The 20,496-nt window shown below is 38.4% G+C and overlaps 1 protein-coding gene across 1 annotated transcript in view; it reads left to right on the top strand.

Annotated features, from left to right (window-relative positions):
• The window catches only part of BRSK2 (BR serine/threonine kinase 2), a 495,391-nt gene that overhangs the window by 252,523 nt on the left and 222,372 nt on the right, over positions 1-20,496 (top strand). The window contains exon 2 of the mRNA XM_058157640.1: positions 1,398-1,492. Coding sequence (XP_058013623.1) covers positions 1,398-1,492 — 95 coding nt within the window. The remainder of the gene's footprint in view (positions 1-1,397; positions 1,493-20,496) is intronic.

Genomic DNA, 20,496 nt, shown 5'->3' on the forward strand with positions numbered 1-20,496 from the left:
CTATTGCAGAAGTCATATTTCCTACAATTAAGATTAGAGTGAATTACATTGAGTTTGAATCTATTGATAGCCCTTGTGTTATTATGGTTGAAATTAAAAGTACTCTTTTACAGGTAGAACGTTTTGATAAATAATCTTATGAACGAAGCATACATTGGAACATAGATGATGTAGTTTGTATATTACAGTAATCCAGATGAGTAATCCATTTGAATGTTTATCCTATGTTTTAGTAGAACACTAATTCAAAGGAATATTTCAGGAAAAAAATGGCAATGCAGACTGGTGTTTTGTATCTCTAAATAACTCCTCTGCATCTAGGTGCCCTGAATTAGCTAGGTTGTTCTTTTGAAAGACATCTGTAGGCTTAAAAAGATAAATACAATATGCTAAGACAGTGGCTTTCTTGCAAATTATGGATGACGGAAATAATTATGCAATTTTGTTGATAATTGAAGCTCTTGAAAACCAAGATAAAGAATGAGTTGATCCTCCCTACATAATTAAGCTTTTGTTATTTAATAAAATGTTCTGCCAGATTGAATTCAGTATGACTTGCTTTCAAATAATGATGCACAAGTTTACCTTTAATATGCACTAGACTCGTGATGGCGAACCTATGGCACGTGTGGCATGTGAAGCAATGTCGCCTGGCATGTGCAGCCTTTCCTGTTTGTCTTCCGGGTTTCTGGTGCTCATGTGTGTGCGACAATCGGCTGTCGTTCATGCATGTGGCAGTGGCAAAAACCGGTGTGCACATGCACGTCGGCCAGCTGATTGTCAGGTGCATATGCATGGCAGAACCCAGAAGTTTGGCTTTTCCGGAATGTGATCCCTTCGTGTGCGTGGCAGTGCCAAAAACCAGCCTGCGCATGTGCGCCAGCCGGCTGATCCTTGGCCACGCATGCGCACTAGAACCCGGAAGTTCAGCTTTTCCGGAGCCTGGCCCCGACAAGCGCACACACACACACTTTTCCACGCGATCTTTTCTGCACTTAGTGCCGAAAAGGTTCTCCATCACTGCACTAGACATTTTGTTAGATATTTCAATATTATTACCTATTGCAAGCTTTTACCATAGATTAAGAAAATGTATGTAGACACAAATACTGTAATTTAGACATTCCAATATTCTGATTGATTTAGTTAGTAGATTAGGGAAAACTGAATTGCATAAACTGTAGGAAAAGTTAAATGTGGTTCTTTCGTTTCCACAGGACAACTTTTAAATGTATCCATTATTGTGTGAGGAAGGAAGGCCAATAAAAGTGTGTGTGTGTGTGTGTGTGTGTGTGTGTGTGTGTGTGTACTCAAGAGATTCCAGTAAGATGCAGTTGTCAACAGCCATAGAAGTGAATATGCCTCTAACTAATGTTCTTTCTCTTTCTCTTCCGCAGGACTTGTGAAGTTGGGAGTTCATTGTGTAACATGTCAAAAGGTCGCTATAAAAATTGTCAACAGGGAGAAGCTCAGTGAATCGGTGCTAATGAAGGTAATTTTCCAAAGGGAGCTCTGAAAAAAAAGAGAAGCAGTCGGCTCAGTGATTTTTGTTCTTTGCAAAATTAATATCTTTAATTAAATTTAACAAACATTCTTGTCAGTGCTAACACTGTGCATTGCATAATAATGCCTCTACAGAGAGGAGATAGCAAACTGAAATGTAAAAAGATAAGTGTATTTCTCTGGTTTGATTAAGACCAAAAAATAACATCCAATCATCCCACAATAATAGACTGTGAAAATATTAGTTATAAAGTTATCTTTTATTGCAGGAGCAGATTCCTTTCCCTTGCTTTAGAGATCTGAAATTAGATGTTTGATTAGCCCAGGGGTCAGCAACCTTAAATGCTCAAAGAGCCACAAAGGTCCTAACCGGAAGCTCCCCGTTGGTTCCTCCACCATAGAGACGCCTTTTAGCGTGGCATCTTTTTTCCTCCACCTGTCCTAATTGAAAGCCCTATCAATTGTGGAGCTGACCGGAAAACTGCTCCTTACCATAGAGTCTCTTCCTGGTGTACCATGATTACCCCCCACCCCGCCGACCAGAAGTTCATCTCAAAATTGTGGTGCCGACCGATGACAGGGAGCCACAGCAGTGGGATGAAAGAGCCACATGCGGCTCCAGAGCCACGGGTTGCTGACCCCTGGATTAGCTGGAGACTTTCACTTTGGGAAGACCTGGTTAGATCACTTCCTGTTAACTTTAGATTTCAGCCCTCACACCTCACAAGGATGCGGGGGAGACTTTGTTGTTTAACCTGCCATAGATGCCTCATTGACCCTGTTGAATTACCATCAGATAGTTGTCCCATGTTCAACTAAGACCTTAGACTCTTCTTGGAATGAGAGGGTGGCTATGGCTTTGGATCAAATTGCATCTGTGTAGAGGCCTCTTGGTTTTCAGAGGAATTCTGGGAAATGAAATGGTATATGAGATCCAAGAGCACTATTAGAGGAAAACAAAGAGTGAATCCAACCAAGTATACAGGTAAACATCCTTAAGGATTACATTGTGGTGATAAGAGCAGCACGAAAGTATTATTTTGCAGTTCTTGTTTTATTATAAATCTTCAAAAGGCAGGACTGTTTAGGGTGACCCAGTCTCTTCTAAGTAAAGAGGAATCAGGTCAGGTTTTATAGGTCCCTTGGGAGAATTATCCTAAACATTTGTTGGATTAAGTCACTTGCATTTGCTTTGAACTGGATCTCTCCTGTGCAGTTCCCATAGAATTAAGTTATGCTTGGTTAACAAGGAAAGATTAATCCTGATAGTCCTAATGAAATGGACAGGATCCTTGGGTCTGATCTTGTGTTTTAGATCCAAGTCCCTCCTGGTTGCTCAAGGCTTCCCAGGAGATGGCAGGTGATTGGATCCTTGCAATGGTGAATGCTTCTGGAGAAAGAGGACAGTTCTTCCAACTTCAAATAAAGCAGTGATCTGCTCTTCTTAGGAAGCCAATGAAACTGGACAACTTTCATCCAGTTTTCAACCTTCCCTACCCAGAGAAGGTTGTTGAAAAGGTGGTGCCACTTTACAGTGTCAGAGGATCCTGGAGGGAGTGGGTTATTTGGGTCATTTCAGTCGTATTTTCATATTTCACACTTGATTACTCAAAGGTGTGAATCACACCTATTAATGACCTTCAGCAGGCTTGGTATGTGGGTGGTATGTCCATCCTGGCCCCTCTGGAACATGGTATACTGGTTTAGGGAGATTGGGAGTAGGAGGCACAGTTTTTTGGTGGGTCTTCTATTTACATAAAACTTCTGCATAAGGTTCTCCATTGATATGGGATTAAGTATCATTACTTTGTTGATGATACTAGTTGAATACCTCTGCTCCACGCAGCTCAAGATCCCCCCTCCCCCCACTGTCTGGAGTCTGTGGAATCTGGATGGGGAAAAACAGACTTTGCTTTGACCCTGTCAAGAACAAGTAGCTGTGGCTTGAGAGCCTCTTGGATCTGGAGATTTTCCATCGTTGACTCTGGATAGGGTGGCACACACCCACAACTGATAAGCCATTAATGTCCTTGTGGACTCACAGTATGAGTTTAAGGAGCAAATGTTTGTCATGGCCGGAGTGTCATTTGTAAACATTCGTTATATGCCTGCTATTGGATCGAAAGACTCTGGTCATGATCGTTCACACCTTAGACACAACTCCGTTGGACTATTGCAGTGTGATTACATAAGATGATCCTTGAAGAGGATTAGAAAGTTTCAGCCAGTTCAGAATGCAGCTTCAGTAGACTTCCAGGTGCAATTCAAGATGCTAGCTATCACCTGTAAAGCCTACATGGCACAGGCACAGGTTATTTGTAGGTCTCTCTCTATTTAATTCTGCTTGTCCCGTCAGATCAAGTTAGGCATGCTCTGAATCCTTTCTCTGAAACAATGACCTCTATCAGGAACCAGGAGACATGCCTTCTTTGTCACAATGCCTGTACTATGGAACAGCACCCCCTGGCATGAACCTAATCTGTTAGCTTGACCTTCAAAAATGTCAGGCATTAGGTCAGATATCTATTGAGTCCTGTGTGTAAGGTTGGTGTTATTTCTTTTGAAACAGACTACTAGAAGCCTCAGTTGCACTGTATTGTTTATGCGTGTTTGATCGTTTTGTTTTTCACAACTGGATCCAAAGCATTACCCAGCTTAAAATGTAGGGTATCTGAGTGGGCTTCAGTGTCACCCTAGTGCAGGGGCGTCAAACCCCTTTCATTGCAGGCCATAACGTGACGTATTGTGATTTTTTGGCCTTTGCAGAGCCAGGGTGGGCGTAGCCTGCGCAGGCCATATGTGGCCCACAGGCCAGCAACCAGTTTGACAGGCCTGAATAGATTCATTCTATTAGCATCACAAGACATTTCTCTCATCCTCATGTACTTTCGGATAGAACTTAAAATCTCACTACGTACGTTCGTTTGTAGTAAATCCAAGTTAAAAGGATGTGGATGGTAGATTTAACTTTTAAGAATTCTGATTCCATTAATATGGTCTCATTTGCCAGTGTACATTTTATTTTCCGTAGCTTTATTTTAAAAAGTGATGTTTTTAGCTCATGTCAATAAAATATTATATCCTATTTATAGGTAATAAATATACATAAGCAGCTAGATGTCTTTAAAAATATGTGATTAATACAGATAACTTCTTCCTTCAGTAATAGTTTGCTACAGTATGCATTCTAACGTCACAGTGCTAAATGCAATTGCAAAAGTGTGAGAGATGATTAAAAGAAGCATTTTGTTGTTGACATGTTGACTGCTTTATAACTCCCATACAAGCAGGGAGGGTAGATATAAGAGCATTTGTTCATCAGTAAAATCATGCTCTACATGCAGAGGCAACTATGTGCCTGAGAAAACAACTAACTGAAGAACATTTGTATCTTTTTTATGTGAAGGAATGTGTCTTTTTTAAAGCGTGTTTGCCATTTGTCGTTTCTATAAATACTACACTCTCTGTTTAAAAATCTGTCACAGATTGGAACAAAAGTTGATGTTCATTCACTAGATCAACACATTAAACATTGCAGTTTTATTTCTCGTTGGGGCTCCTCTCTATTGTTCAACTTGAGGTAGAAAGATATTTTGGTTTTGATTTTAATGAAGAGAAGTATTCAAAATTGACTTTTCCATACATGCAGGTTAATATGGTCCAAGGCATTCCAAGCTTACTTTACTTAATGGAACAGACAAGGTCTAAGCATACTTTCAATAAAAGATGGCTTCAATATACCACCCCATCTAGTATTGGGGAACATAATAATTATTCAATTTTTGTGATTTAAAGGGCAATTTTTTGCCCTTTATTGATCCAAAAGTATATAGTTTCTTCTTATGAAGCTGTAATTTGCATGAACAGGAAATCTGTCCACTGGGGCCACCAAATAGTAGCTTCAAATTATTGTCATTTCAAGGCTACAACAGGTAGACTTAAATACATTTAAAACTCAGTAAGATCTCATCAGATTGGACATGCCCAAAAGAAAGTTGACAGCAATGACAAAAAAATAGCCAGGAAAGACATAGTGAGTTCTCTTTCTAAGTCTTAAAAATACCTTACTTTGGTATTTTGGCTGCTATTTCTAGTTTTATCACAAATGATTGCATGTTGTTGGTGTAAGGGAACTCCTCCAAGTGAAGTGTGATCCATTCTATTTTAGTCTTCTGTTCCACCATTCTCTTTCTCTCTTTTTGCAATTGTTTTTTAAATATTCTGAAAGCTGGCCTTTTTCTCTAGAATTGCTTTTCATTTGAGCTATGCAGAATAGGGAGTCATTTGGTAAAGTGTTTTTTAATCATAACACAGTACTATCAATGTTTCTGGAGAGAATAATTCAGAATTGAAGCAGCTGGACTAAATTAACAAAGCTGCTGCTATATAAATAATATACAGGAAGACATGTTGGAAAATGGAACTGCAATAAATGTGTCATTTGAGTCTATAGAAACTTATCCAAGGAACTGGATTATGGGCAGATTACTAGGGTAGATATATGGAATCATTTCTGAATGTCCACTTGAACTTTCTACATTCAGGCACGTTTTAGATTTTCTTGAGATGATTCTTAAACTTGTATCCAAAGAGCTCACAACCTGAATTACCAGAACGAACCTGGTGACCAATTTCTGGTCAAACAGGAGCCAGAAATAAATGTTACTTAGTGATCTCATGATTATTGGAATAGTTTCTCTGATATTAAGGTTTGTGAAAACAGTCCACTTAAGGTCCACTCAATTATGTGCAGAAATACCATGCAAAAGAGAATGGCATTTTTCTCAATTTATATTAATTCCCTGAGATTTGTTGTCCAAAATACCTATTTTTGCCCATTCGGGATTTGCTTGCTACAGGTAGACCTCGACTTACAAAAGTTCATTTAGTGACTGTTCAAAATTACAACGACACTGAAAAAAGTGACTTCTGACTGTTTCACACTTAACAACCATTGCAGCATCCCCGTGGTCATGTGATCAAAATTCAGGCGCTTGGCAACTGACTCATATTTATGATGATTGCAGCGTCCGGGGTCATGTGATCACCTTTTGAGACCTTCTGACAAGCTAAGTCAGTGTGGGAAACCAGATCCAGTTAACAATTGCAGTGATTCACTTAACAACTGTGACAAGAAAGGTCGTAAAATGGGGTGAAATTCACTCAAATGTTTCACTTAGCAACAGAAATTTTGGGCTCAATTGTGGCGGTAAGTCAAGGACTAGTACTTATTTGACTTGAAATGTGGTGATTCAACTGTTTCATCATGTGGTCTTAAATATTTTTGATAAGAAAATCATTTTTGAGCCTTTCTTGAGGAAATTGATGTGTGTATATATTATACCATGTTATATTAGACAGCTGAGAGTTATTGGAAGTGATTGTACTAGACCAGGGGTCTGCAAACTTGGCTCTTTTAAGACTTGTGGACTTCAACTCCCAGAGTAGCTGGCTGAGGAACTCTGGGAGTTGAAGTCCACAAGTCTTAAAAGAGCCAAGTTTGCAGATCCCTGCACTAGACGGCAAAAGTGTCTGCTCTTTCTACTTCTGTACTTTTACATGTAAAAATATTAAATCCACACTTCCTGTTTAATTAAAGAAACTTGGTACTTCTTTCTCTGCTTGTGAGGAGGGTTAACTAGTTTCTGAACGGAAGATTTTTACGGTTATTTGTTCCATGACAACTACCTATTTCATATTCTCAGAAGAAGAGTTTTGATTGACATTAATGCTCTGTTGTCAGTAATGATCAGCTAGATTATGTTTGGAAGCCTAGTTTCAGGACTTAAAAGCAACAGCCTTCAGTTTTTGCCTGCATTATTTCATTTTCCGAGATAAAATGCCTCTGAATTGGAGAGATTCCATTTTGTAGTCAAGGGTATTTTAATAGAATCATCCTCATCTATCTGATCATTTTTTTAAAAACAACAACAACCCTATGATTAGTTTCATTGCTGCTTCTTGTGGTAATGAATCATACCTACATTAATATATATGTTAAGTCCATTGGTATCCATTTTTTTTTAATTTAAGAGATCTGTCCAGGGGAAGAAATAGAGTTACTCTGAGCAGTGATTACACTTTATGCAGCATTTTGGGTTATTTGTGTGACCATGATTCTAAATATGTCAAATTGCTAAGGAGACTCAAATAGCATTGCAAGTAAAAAAAAAATCCCAATAACTAATCCAATGATGTTCTAACTATATATTTAACCTCCATTATTTTACTGTTCATTTCTGAATTTCCTCTGAGACATGAGCATATTTATACTTAAAAACAACTATTTTTGGTTATCTCTGTCTTCATACCAATTTTAGGTCTTGCGTTTTATTTCCTGTTGGAAATAGGAAGATTGTGTTTGGGAGCAGATGATTTTACAAAACTATAGAAAGTATTGGCATTTATCCAGGGGTGGGCCGCTGGGGGTTCACAGGGGTTCGAGAGAACCTCTAGCTAAGATTCTGTACAGTTCGGAGAATCCTGTCTGGCCCCGCCTTGCCCACCCCTCCCCTCCCAGGAGTCCCCATGTGGCCTGTTTTGGATGCAGGTAAGTGCAGGGTGTACATGAGGGTGAAAAATGGGCCTACCAGAAGTTTGGAAAGGCTAGAAATGGACCCAGAGCCTGGGGAGACCGTTTTCATCCTCCCAGAAGCTCGAGGAAATGCCCCCCGCCATGGTGTAGGAGGCCGACTAGGCCACACCCATCATAGCCACACCCACCCAGCAACTGGGCAGAGAACCCCTTGCTAAAATTTTTGAAGCCCACCCCTGCATTTATCAAACAAATGAAGTGCATAAACAATTATGTAGTTTATTTTCCAACAACATATTATGTTCAGAAGGACATTAGGAAAACCTGTATTCTTGAGTCCAAAGAAATTTTTAAAAATCATGCTGTACACTCTTTCCATGCATGTATCTGGATTTTAATTTTCCTAATTGTTTTAACTGGGTACTGCAGATCTATTGGAAGTCAAGCTTATTTTTGTTGGAATACTTGGATAACTGTGTGTCTTGTGAAAATAGCAGTTCCATCCACTCTTCACTTCTGGCATTGAAAAATATTTTGTGGAGGGTTAATTAAATAAAAAATATGAATATTCTGTACCTTTTAAAAGAATAAATCCATCAACAAGCTTAGAACATTTCACTCTAAATCAACCTGATGGCTGAACTGATTCAGTTGAGTGAACTTTAAGATTAAGTGTGATCTGAACACCAGACTTCTAATATTTGTTTAGATGCACACGGTGAAATTCAGGCAGTGACATTAGTATATCACATATTGCAAGTTTATGGGTTTGGAAAGTCATAAGTTACCACTGAGAAACTAAAATTGTGTGTGAGAGAATTTCATGCAATGTTTCTCAAACTTGTGAACTTGTGAAAAATGGTAACAGGCAACAGAGAGAAAGCAGAGCTGCTTAACTCATTCTTTGCATCTGTCTTCATGCAAAAAAACAAAACAAAACGAAAAAACTATAGCCCAATCTACCAAAAACATAACTGTAAAAGACAGACTAGAAATAAAAGTTTAAAAAGTAAGAGAACACCTGTCTGAACACAAATCACCGGGACCTGATGGATTACATCCCAGAGTTCTAAAGGAGCTGGCAGAGGTCATCTTAGAAACACTGCACCACATCTTTCAAAAATCCTGGAGCACCAGGGAACTACCAGAGGACTGGAAAAGAGCTGATGTGGTTCCAATCTTCAAAAAAAAAAAGGAGGGGGGAACTGACCCAGGAAAGTACAGACCAATCAGCCTAACATCAATACCCTGGAACAGGGGTCTCCAACCTTGGTCCCTTTTAGACTTGTGGACTTCAACTCCCAGAGTTGAGCTTTGCTGGCTGAGGGACTCTGGGAGTGAAGTCCACAAATCTTAAAGGGACCAAGGTTGGAGATCCCCGCCCTGGAAGATACAGGAAAAGATAATAATAATAAAAAAACACAGATCTGCCAACATCTAGAAACAAGTAAAGTAACAACTAGCAGTCAGCATGGGTTTGTTAAAAACAGATCATGCCAAACCAATCTTATTTCATTCTTCAACATAGTAACTAAATTCGTAGACTAGCGAAATACTGTGGACATAATATACTTAAACTTCAGCAAGGCATTCAACAAAGTTGACCACAACCTATTTCTTCGTAAGCTAGAAAAAGTGGGATAGATAGCTTCACCACCAGATGGATTCACAACTGGCTGACAAACCATACTTAATAAGTAGCCCTTAATGGGTCTAAGTCTACAAGGAGAGAATTAAGCAGTGGGGTGCCACAAGGTTCCGTCTTAGGCCCAATACTCTTCAATATCTTCATAAATGACTTAGATGAGGGAATAGAAGGGGAACTTACCAAATTTGCAAATGATACTAAGCTGGCAGTAATAGCTAACACCCTAGAAGATAGGCTCAAGATCCAGATGGATCTTGACAGACTTAAACACTATGCCCTATCTAACAAAATGAAATTCGATGTAGAGAAAAGTAAAGTCCTTCACTTAGGCAAGAAAAACCAAAAGTACACATATAGACTGAGTGAAACCAAGCTTAATAGCAGTAACTGTGAAAGAGATCTTAGAGTCTTAGTAGACAACCAACTAAATATAAGCCAGCAGTATGCAACAGCAGCCAAAAGAACCAATGCAATCCTAAATTGCATTAACAAAGGGATACAATCAAGATCAAGTGAGGTACTAATACCACTCTTTAAAGCCTTAATAAGACCACACCTAGAATACTGCATCCAATTTTGGTCACCACACTATAAAAAGATGTTGAGACTCTAGAAAAAGTGCAGAAAAGAGGTACCAGGATGATTACGGGATTGGAGACTAAAACATATGAAGAATGGTTACAGGAATTGGGCATGGCTAGTTTAGTGAAGAAAAGGACCAGGGAAGACATGATAACCGTCTTCCAATATTTGAGGGGTTGCTACAGAGAGGAAGGGGTCAAGCTATTTTCTAAAGCATAGTTGCACTCACCAGGAGTTGAACTCCATTTAACAGCAACTTTGCCTTCTTGTGTTTTTTTTTAATTCTAGGGATGAAGAGTGGTTTTTATTTTTTTAAAAACCTAGGTCACAGTTTAAATTCACACACTATATTACCGTATTTTTCAGAGTATAAGACACACCTTTTTCCACCAAAAAAGAAGGTGAAAATCTGGGTGCGTCTTATACTCCGAACATAGCCCCACCCAGTTTATCAGATGGAATTTTCAGAGGCTGAAAAAAGCATCAGAAACTGAGCTTCAGAAAAAAAGCCCCAAACGGAGCTTCAGAAAAAAAGCCCCAAACGGAGCTTCAGAAAAAAAGCCTCAAACAGAGTTTAGAGGAAAAAAAACCAAATGGAGCTTAGAAAAAAAGCCTTAAACGGAGCTTCAGAGGTTTTTTTTCTGATGTTCTGTTTCGGAGGCTTTCAGACACAGAAAATGTTTTTTCTGAAACAAAGTTTCAGAGGCAGAAAAAAAAGCAAAAAAAAACAAGGCACAGAGGTCACAACCAAGGAACCTGTTGCTAAAATTCACCTCTGGGAACAGCTGATTGATGGTATTCTGGGAGGCCAATTCACCTGCCAATCAGCTTTTTTCTTATTTTCCTCCCCAAAAACTAAGGTGCATCTTATACTCCGGTGTGTCTTATATTCTGAAAAACGCGGTAATTTGAATTGAGAGTATTTTTTTAAAATTAGTACACACATAGAGTATCTACAGTATGTCAGATCTATACTTTTAAGCTCTCATTGTTCTTACCCATAAGATACGTCAGATGGATTGCTATGGAAGCCAGAAGAACATATTTATATACATATTGATGATTTTGATCGCAGACTGTATGCACTTTCTAAAACACAAAATCCTGCCTCTAAACGAAAAAAAAAAAGGAGTCAGGGGTGGGTGGGTTTTTATTTATTCCATTCATTTTAATGCAGTTTCCAGCGGGAATATCTTTGCATCTGGAGTCTGTTAACGTTAGAAAATAAAACTTCATTACACTAACATCAAGTGGCTGATTTCAACTGCTCAAAGTCAGTTTGATTAAATGATACTTTGCTTCTGCGCGCCACCCCCTGTGATACAAGAAGAATTCTTCCTGGCGTATCTGCCAAAGCACTGGAGGGTACAGAAAACAGGAGCATCTTAATTCTTAAAGATGTCGGTGTTTTTCTCATGACTAAGTGGAATCTTTTCAGTAAGTGGGCGTGAAAAACATAATAGCATCTATAAACAGATAGGTTGACTTTTATAGTGTTATTGGAGAAAATGCATAAGGAGAATACTTTGTACATATACCCTAAACAAGATTCCTTCTCTAATGAGTTGCGCTGAAGTTCTTTTGTAGAGAGCTTGCTTACATAAAAATTGATTTTTTTGTTTAATAGGGGGAAGTGAGTCATCTAATAAGAAAATGCAGGGACAGCAGAGAAATGGAGATTTCTCAAACTTCAATTACACCTTTAGATGATTTTATCTTGACTTACTAAGCTAAAATATAACCAGACCTTTTGTCTATATACAGAGCATTTGAACACTTTTCCATAACACTAAGCAATCAATCAAACAGAAGTCTCTGATTAATCATAGTGTCTTGTTTTGTCTAAACCAGGGAACTAGGGGGCCACCGGAGTTCTGTACATGAAATAAAATCTATCACTGCCATTTGGATGAAGAATAGTTTTAATATTATACTTAAACCCCTAAATTGGTACCTGTACTAAGTAAAGCAACTTCAGAACCTCTTATTTGAAATTACCTTAGCTTGTTTCAATCAAATTATAGTTAAAAATTACTTTGTGGAGGAGTTGGATATCATGACCTTCTGTCAAAAATAGAAGTCAAAACATTTTCACTCCTCTACACAGTCATGCTAGACAAGATTTTTAAATACCGTATTTTTTGCACTATAAAACACACTTTTCTCCCCCCAAAAAGTGGATGGAAATGTCTGTGCGTCTTATAGGGCAAATATTGTGGCAGGGAGGGGGGTTGGTGCGGCAAACCCTCACCACCACCGCCTGTCACTACTGCCTGCTGTTCGCTGGAGGCTTCACTGTTGAGCAGCTGATTGGAGGTTGGATCGGCCTCCCGGAATGTTCTAGGCAGCGGGGATCACCGCTAATCACCGCTGATTGATGGCGCCACTGTTGGCCACTGATTCGGTGATGAACAGCAGCAGTGGAGGGGATAGGTGGGGGGGACAATCACCACTGCCTAGAGTAGCTGATTGGTGGTATTCCGGGAGGCCGATCCAACCGCCAATCAGCTGCTCAGCAGCAAAGGCTCCAGCGTTCCCCTGCAGTGGCAACAGCTCAGCTCAGTTGACCAGTGGTGAGCACAATGGAGCGGAGTCCAAACAAGTCATGTGCTGGGGCTGCGATAACGTGCTGAAGCTGACTGGGCTGTTTGCTGTTTTCTGCAAGGACGCTAGCCAGATGAATACCGGATGGATGCTGGGAGGCAGAGGCAGATTTTTTTTTTTGTTTTCCTTCTCAAAATCTGTGTATCTTATGGTATAGATTGACATTGAGAGAAATAGCTAACTATACTTCCATGATTTTAATAAAAAATGAAAAATAAGGATTAATTAGAAATAATAGTTTGTGCGTGCTAAGTGTTTTAATTTTAGGGCAATTATAATATCTTTTAATGCTAGCATTGTTGGCCACCTTGATGCCCATATTTAGCAAAAATGTGGACATATACATTCTAACATGCATTTTAAAAAGGAGTAGGAAGAAAATTATCCTGTCTCCCACTATTAAACTAAGATAGCATAGTCTATAAAAATGTGGAGTGCATTTTAAAAAAAACAACAGAGCAGAAAACAGCTTTGTCTACTTAATTTGTTTATATTAAAATCCTTATGTAATTCTGATAGTTTTTAAAATCTCAATTAATTGTTTTTAAACATAAAACTGGGTCGCCCTTGAACCACCTGGAAACTGCCAAGTGGTTCAGAATGTAACCATGCAGGCAATGATGGGCAAACTTCAGTATGCCCATGTAAAATCTCTGCTTCCTAAGCTGCATTGGTTGCCAGTTTGCTTTTTAGTAGGATTCCGAGTGCTGGTTTTTTAACCTATAAAACCATATAAGATCCAGGGCCTGGTTACGTGAGGGTCTCTCTGTCTCCCACAGCATCTGCCTGGCTGATTCAGTCTAGCAGGGTTGGCATGTCCCAGATTCCTTCAAATAAGCAGTGCCAACTATCAGGACTTGGGAAAGCACCAATCCTCTTGAAAGAGATTCTCCCCAAGATCTGAACAACCCCAACATTTCTGGTGTTTTTAAGTGGCCTGAAAACCTGGCTCTTCATTCAGGCCTTTGGTGGGGAAAAATGGAGGCTTGTTTTAACTTGGGTAGCTTTCTTTTGTTTCCATCCGGTGTGTTATCTTACTATGTCTACTTTCTTGTTGTTGCTGTTGTTGTCGTGTTTTTCACATTTTAAATCATTTATAAACCTCCCAGAGTCACTGGGAATCAGATGATATATACATTTAATCAATAATAAAGTCTACCCCTACTGCAGTCAAAATTACTCTTAGAAGCTTACATAGAATATTGACACATGATCACAACTGGGCCTGGAACTTCCATTGCTAAGCAATCTGCACATTAAGTTGGTCACACCTGATTTTATGATCTTTTACCACAGTTGTTAAGAGACTCATGTGGTTATTAAGCAACTCCCCCTCCCCCATTGGCTTTGCTTGCCAGAAATGAAGGTCACAAATAGCGATCACATTCGCTGCAACCATTGTAAATACATGCCTGCATCCAAATGTTGATCATATGACTGTGGGAATACTGCAATGATTATAAGTGCAGGAACTGGGCATAAGTCATTTTTTTCAGCATCATAATAATGCTAAATAGTTGTTAAGCAAATGGATATAATCTGAGGATTACCTATAAAAATCATTTAAAACATCTAGTGTCCCATTTGAAGCTATATAGGAACCCAACACATAACAGTGAACAACCCACCCACCCATCACCTACTAACAATCAAGAATTAAGGATGTTGTCCTGCATAATGTCAGGAAAAGCATTCCAGAGGAATTCCATTTTTGGCAGAATCACAAAAAATAATCAAAGAGGAGTATAACTTGATCTGTATGAGGAGATTGTTCGATAGCATTGACGCTACCTCAGAAAAGCAGTGCCTAGTTGCTTCAGTCTCTTGAACTTCTAAATAATGTGGGATTTGTAGCAATTTCTCCTGGTAGCTGATGCTGACTAGAATAGGAAATCCTGTAGTAAGATAGTGACTGCAGGAATACTAGGGGTGGTGGTGGTTATTATTATTATTATTATTATTATTATTATTCCACATAAGTAACTCCCATATCAATTGAGATTCACAATCATCCAGATCATGCTTGTTCCAAAGGTGCTTTTTTCCAAAAGGTAATTGAATTTCCTTGGTTTTTTCTTTGAAAATGTTTAGCTTCTCATCCGAGAAGTTTCTTCGGTTCCAACTGATTTTCTAAACATTTTAAGCATTTTGTTGATTTGTTGTGATTGCTCGGTCTGATTTATTCATCTTGAATAGTCATTTCTACTCAATTGCGGCCCTCCTGAGCTCCATTTTTGCTGGCAGAGGCACCATGGGTTGGTCCTTCGTTGTTTCCAGTTTTTTTAAAAACTCCCAATCCACATTCAAATCAGCCTCCTATATCCTTTTTTTATCCAATAAAATATTTTCTTCTATATCCTCTGCTATAGTATCAAACAATCTTGTAAGTAGCTTCTGAGTAAATTGGTCCCAAACAGCCTTAATTCCTTCAGTAATCAAATAGTACTATTTGATTGTAATAATAGGGTCTGTTCTTCTTTAGGAATAATCCTTTGTTCTTTCTGGTTCCCTGTAGTCAGTCTTCCAGTCTCCTCTTATCATCTGTTTATTTTCCAATCAACAAAATTTTCCCACAGGAGGATTTCTTACAATTAATTTCAAAGACTTCATATACTATTTTATAAATTTTTAAACACCCCACAGGAAATATTCTTTCAAGTCCATCTAGTGCCTTAACTTTCCAAAATCAACATTCTAGACCTCCTTTTACTATTTTCCGCAAATTAAAGCTTCTCTTGTTAACCCTTAAACTTACTTAGAGTTTCTTTCATCCAAAGTAGAAGGAAAATCTCCTGGTATGATACAGTTTGTCTTTCAGGAGTTTCTTAACTCCAAAGCAATCGATAATTAGCATCTTTCTGAAGTAATTAAGAGAGGAAATAGACAGGCCCCGTGTCTTTTTGAAAGGTGCTGAATGTGGCTTAGACAAGATGAATATTCCCTGGCCCCAGACCTCTAAAAGCTGCTGGGGAATGCTATTTTCTGATCTCTTCACAGGGAGAATTTGTAAGGAGCCAAACATGGGGGATCCTTGTCTTCTCCTGAATGCCAAGATGAATTCTGAGGAGCTGATCCCTTCACTGGTTCCTATACCAGCCATATTCATCAGCTCCACAAAAAATAGTCATGCTCTGTCCACCATGTTGTTGCAGAAGCCCTGACAATTGTACTTTCTCTCACTTTCAAATAGTCTTTCTTAGTTTGTTATCCTTTACAGTATTGTTGGTTGCCTATGGATGTTTCCAGTATTGGATGTTTCCATTGTCATTATTTTTGTATCCTTTGTTTAATGTCCTCTGGTATTTTGCTTTTTTGACTGTGTTTCATGATACCACCAGTTTCATTGACCGTTGATTACAAAGTTTTAGTTATGGAACAGGTAGCTTCAATTAAGTTCTCATTGTTGAATTTGTTGAGATTGAAGAACTATTTGATAATTTCAGCCAAAACATATATTTCTGATAGTTTATTTGAGAAACAAAGCAAGCTGCTGTATTTTGCAGCAATTTCCACACACACACCCCCATCTCCTCTTTGAAGCTGATTTTTTAATGTGTTGAGCATTGTCAACACTGACTTGGTCAGTCCATAACAATGAATCTATTATTGGACAAATTGTAAATGATTGAATACAAAGATAAGATTGACATCTGGCCTTTTCCAAACTCACTTTGAGTTATATTTTTCTTGAAATGAGAATTCAGGATAGAAATATATTTTTTAAACTTTTACCTATTAGTCATCATCCATATTTTTCTGTTGCCAAAAATAAAATTTCTGAAGATAATATCATGATTGGTTTTTTCCCTGTCCTTGTATTCATATCACCAATAATGATTTGGAACTAATGATTCTTCTGGCGGAATTGATGCATATTCAGTTGATATAATTCTTTGATTTCTTCATTTTATGATTGTTTGTTGGTGCATATACCTATATCAGTTGAAAGAGGTAGTGTTGAATCAATTTTACAAGTATACTACTCATCTGAAAGTTTGTTGAATTCAATTATGCTTTCCTTTACAATTTTTCCATTACTTTTATCATCACTTATTTTCTGTTACTACAACAGGTGGCAATATTTGATGTCAAACGGTCCCTCATCTTTACATCTTATTTCACCTAATCCAATTACATCCCTTTTGACTTGTTCCAGCTCATGCTCTAGTTCTTCCAATTTTGATACATCTCAAAGAGATTTAACTTTCATGTTTCTATATTTAAAGGCAGTCTGACCAACCCTGATGATTCTTCTACCCCTGCCTTCAAACACATTTTTCCATGGCTCTAGGAAGTGGTTATCTGATCTCCAGGCTATGAGAGATATGTTGTGCAGTTGCTAGTCATGAAAGGTTGCAGACCAAGATCTATCATGCTGGGCCAATATAGCTTTGGAATTGTACTTCTACTAGTGGTGCATTGCTTATTACATTAATGTGTGGCTTATTCTGCATCAAGCTAACTGCAATAATAGCTGTAAATTACTTTTTCATTTGGGGGATTCATCTATCCCCCATCTAGTGGTGATAGATAGATAGATAGATAGATAGATAGATAGATAGATAGATAGATAGATAGATAGATAGATAGATAGATAGATAGATAGATAGACAGACAGACAGACAGACAGACAGACAGACAGACAGACAGACAGACAGACAGACAGACAGATGATGGATGGAGTTGATTTATCTTGTTCCAGTTATTCCCTGATTTATTTTCTGAACAAAGGCTTGTTTTTAATGCAGCCTTGCATCTGAAGAAAACACAAATAAACCCCAACAGCAAGAGTTAAGGGGGTCCTGAGAGTATTAAATTTGATTTTTGCAAACTATATTATGTAGGATAATGCAGCATAATGATCTGAAATAATAGTCCTGCAATGCAGCAATGTAGGAATCAGGAGAGAAGAAAGGGGGGAAAAATCCAAAGAGACAACAGTTTTTTTCCCCTACATCATTTAGAGAACTATGTATTTGGGTCATCTAGATCCTAAAGCAGAATATTTATGCTGTTTCTTCGATACACTTTCAAGCATTATTTAAAGAAAAGACAAAGCCATAAAGAAACTTGAGCAAATAGTAATAAGAAAATTATTTAAATGTGATATTATCCTTGTATTTCATTATTTTGTGAGCACTATTTCAAAAGCCAATTTAGGAAAAGAGTTTCTCCGCTGACTTTATTGTAGTCTGGATAAGGGCACAAAAATTAGTTGCTGAAATTCTTTCAATGCAATGCAGTGTGGCAGCATAGTCATTGTCTTCAGTATTTTTAATTTTCAAGAAAGAGGTAAGAACATCACAAGAGAAATAGTGTAATAAAAAAGGGAAATTTTGTGGAATCAGATTCGTAGAATAGTACATTAATCTAGATTGTAAGATATGCATTGATGTGTTACTGTTAAATAAGGTTTTCAGATAGTACCGGAAGTAGCATGATCAGTCTGATTTCTGAACATAGCTTTATTTCTCTCCCCTTCCCCTTTTTGTGAGAGAGATGGATGTGCATATTTGTCTGTGTGAAACAAATATTAAGGAAAAAATGAGGAATTTACAGTAATATTCCTCACTAACAGTCCCTTGAATTAGACTTACATGTATATTAATTTCATTCTTTAAAATTAATGACACCGAATCAGTTTTCTGATATATAAAAAAAAAAGAATCATGGTGCTGTGATCAGTAAGCTTGAGGAAAAACAAAATTGGACTGATGTTAGGATGAGGCAGATCCAATCCTTCGAGCCCTGGAAATCCAGCTGCTGTAAAAGCCAGATAGATCTTTAATAAAATTGTGCTCATCCATGATTTAATTATGGATAATAGGGCAGACCTGGATTGTATTACCAAACCTGGCAGGGTGAGGGAGGAGGATGTGTTCTTTCTGAGATCTGCACACAACAGGTTTGGGTCTGGCACCAGCCACAGTCTCAGGGATAGGAGTGGGAGCAACCATTGTCATCTGGGACAGGGGTCTCCAACCTTAGCAACTTTATGACTTGTGACTTGTGGACTTCAACTCCCAGAACTCCTCAGCCAGCTGATGAATTCTGGGAGTTGAAGTCCACAAGTCGTAAAGTTGCCAAGGTTGGAGACCCCTGATCTGGGAGATGCTGTTGGTGAATTTTTGGTGAGTAAGCCACTTTGGTATGGCACTTAAGGTGCTGAACTAGAAACAGGAGGCCATAAGTTCTATTCCTGGCTTTGGCATGAAGCCAGCTAGGTGACCTTGGCCAATTATTTTCTATATCCTAGGAAAGAGGCAGGGGCAAACCACTTCTGAAATCTTGCTAAGAAAACTGCAGGGGCTTTTTCAGGCAGTTAACAGGAGTCAACCAGTGGTGGGTTTCAGCAGGTTCTGACCAGTTCTGGAGAACCGGTAGTGGAAATTTTGAGTAGTTCAGAGAACTGGTAGTAAAAATTCTGACTGGCCCGGCCCCATCTATTCTCTGCCTCCCAAGTCCCAGCTGATCGGAGGAAATGGAGATTTTACAGTATCCTTCCCCTGCCACACCCACCAAGCCATGCCACGCCCACTAAGCCACACCCACAGAACTGGTAGTAAAAAAAATTGAAACCCACCAACCATCAACAATGATTGAAGGTACATGCATGCTACATGCACAATACATACATATACATATGTAAACATGCACAGAATTCAGTCTGCTAGAAAATCATTGTAGGGATAGAGCTTGATGTTGTATAACAGATGGAGAGCTCTATCTGATGTAAGAAAACTTCATTATTGTCAGTCCCTAGCATCATCCTATCAGTCTCTGCCCAGTTGCAGTAGGCATAAAATATTGTGTTGCGAGATATGTTGAGTCACAATTTATATTTTGATTTCTGCTAATAATGCAAAAGCAACTGCTCACAATATTGAAGAGTCTTGTTAAGGAAGAAACAATATCCTGGAAAAGACTTGCATTCTTCTTTGTTCTCTTTCTGTGCAATGAGCAAAATGGTATGAAAAGTGCTTTTATGGCGCTCTCAAGCACAATTTAACAGGATTTAGGAACTGCTGTAAACTCACTCTGGTGTCATAATTCCGCCCTCAAATCTGCGAAAGAATCATAAAGAAAAAAATACTACTAAAAACGTTGAAATGCACTTTGTTTAAATGCAGAATCCATCATGCTTTGTAGAAGTGTTTTCAAGCATGATAAGACTTTTTCTTGTATGGTGCTGCTTTTTTGTAGTTGGCTCAGTAAAGTTTGTTTGTGTAAGAGTTCAATCTTGGAAACATTTGTTTCCCTGCTCACATTAGGCCACTCAGTTTTGAAAGTCCCAGCTATTTATCATCTGCTTGGCAACTCTGAAGTTACCAGATTCACAATGTGCTTTCCTTGTGGTAAATATAGGAAAACTCAGTTTCTTATGTATGTGTCTCAGTGTCTCTAGGCATATGGTTATTCAGCCCTAGTACGTAAAACAGTAGTAAGGCTTGCAGAAATAGAGATGGCATTTGAGATGGAAATATAGTTGTCAGGTCATATATTTTCCTTAAGAAAAAGTCTAAGACTTTATGAGACTTAGAGTAATTTATTTGGTAATTGTACATCAAATGAGGTTGGCACAATTACCGCAATCTATGCCAACATAGCAATCCACTAGAAATTA

Source organism: Ahaetulla prasina, chromosome 1 (genome assembly GCF_028640845.1).
Source record: "Ahaetulla prasina isolate Xishuangbanna chromosome 1, ASM2864084v1, whole genome shotgun sequence".
NCBI lineage: Eukaryota > Metazoa > Chordata > Lepidosauria > Squamata > Colubridae > Ahaetulla > Ahaetulla prasina.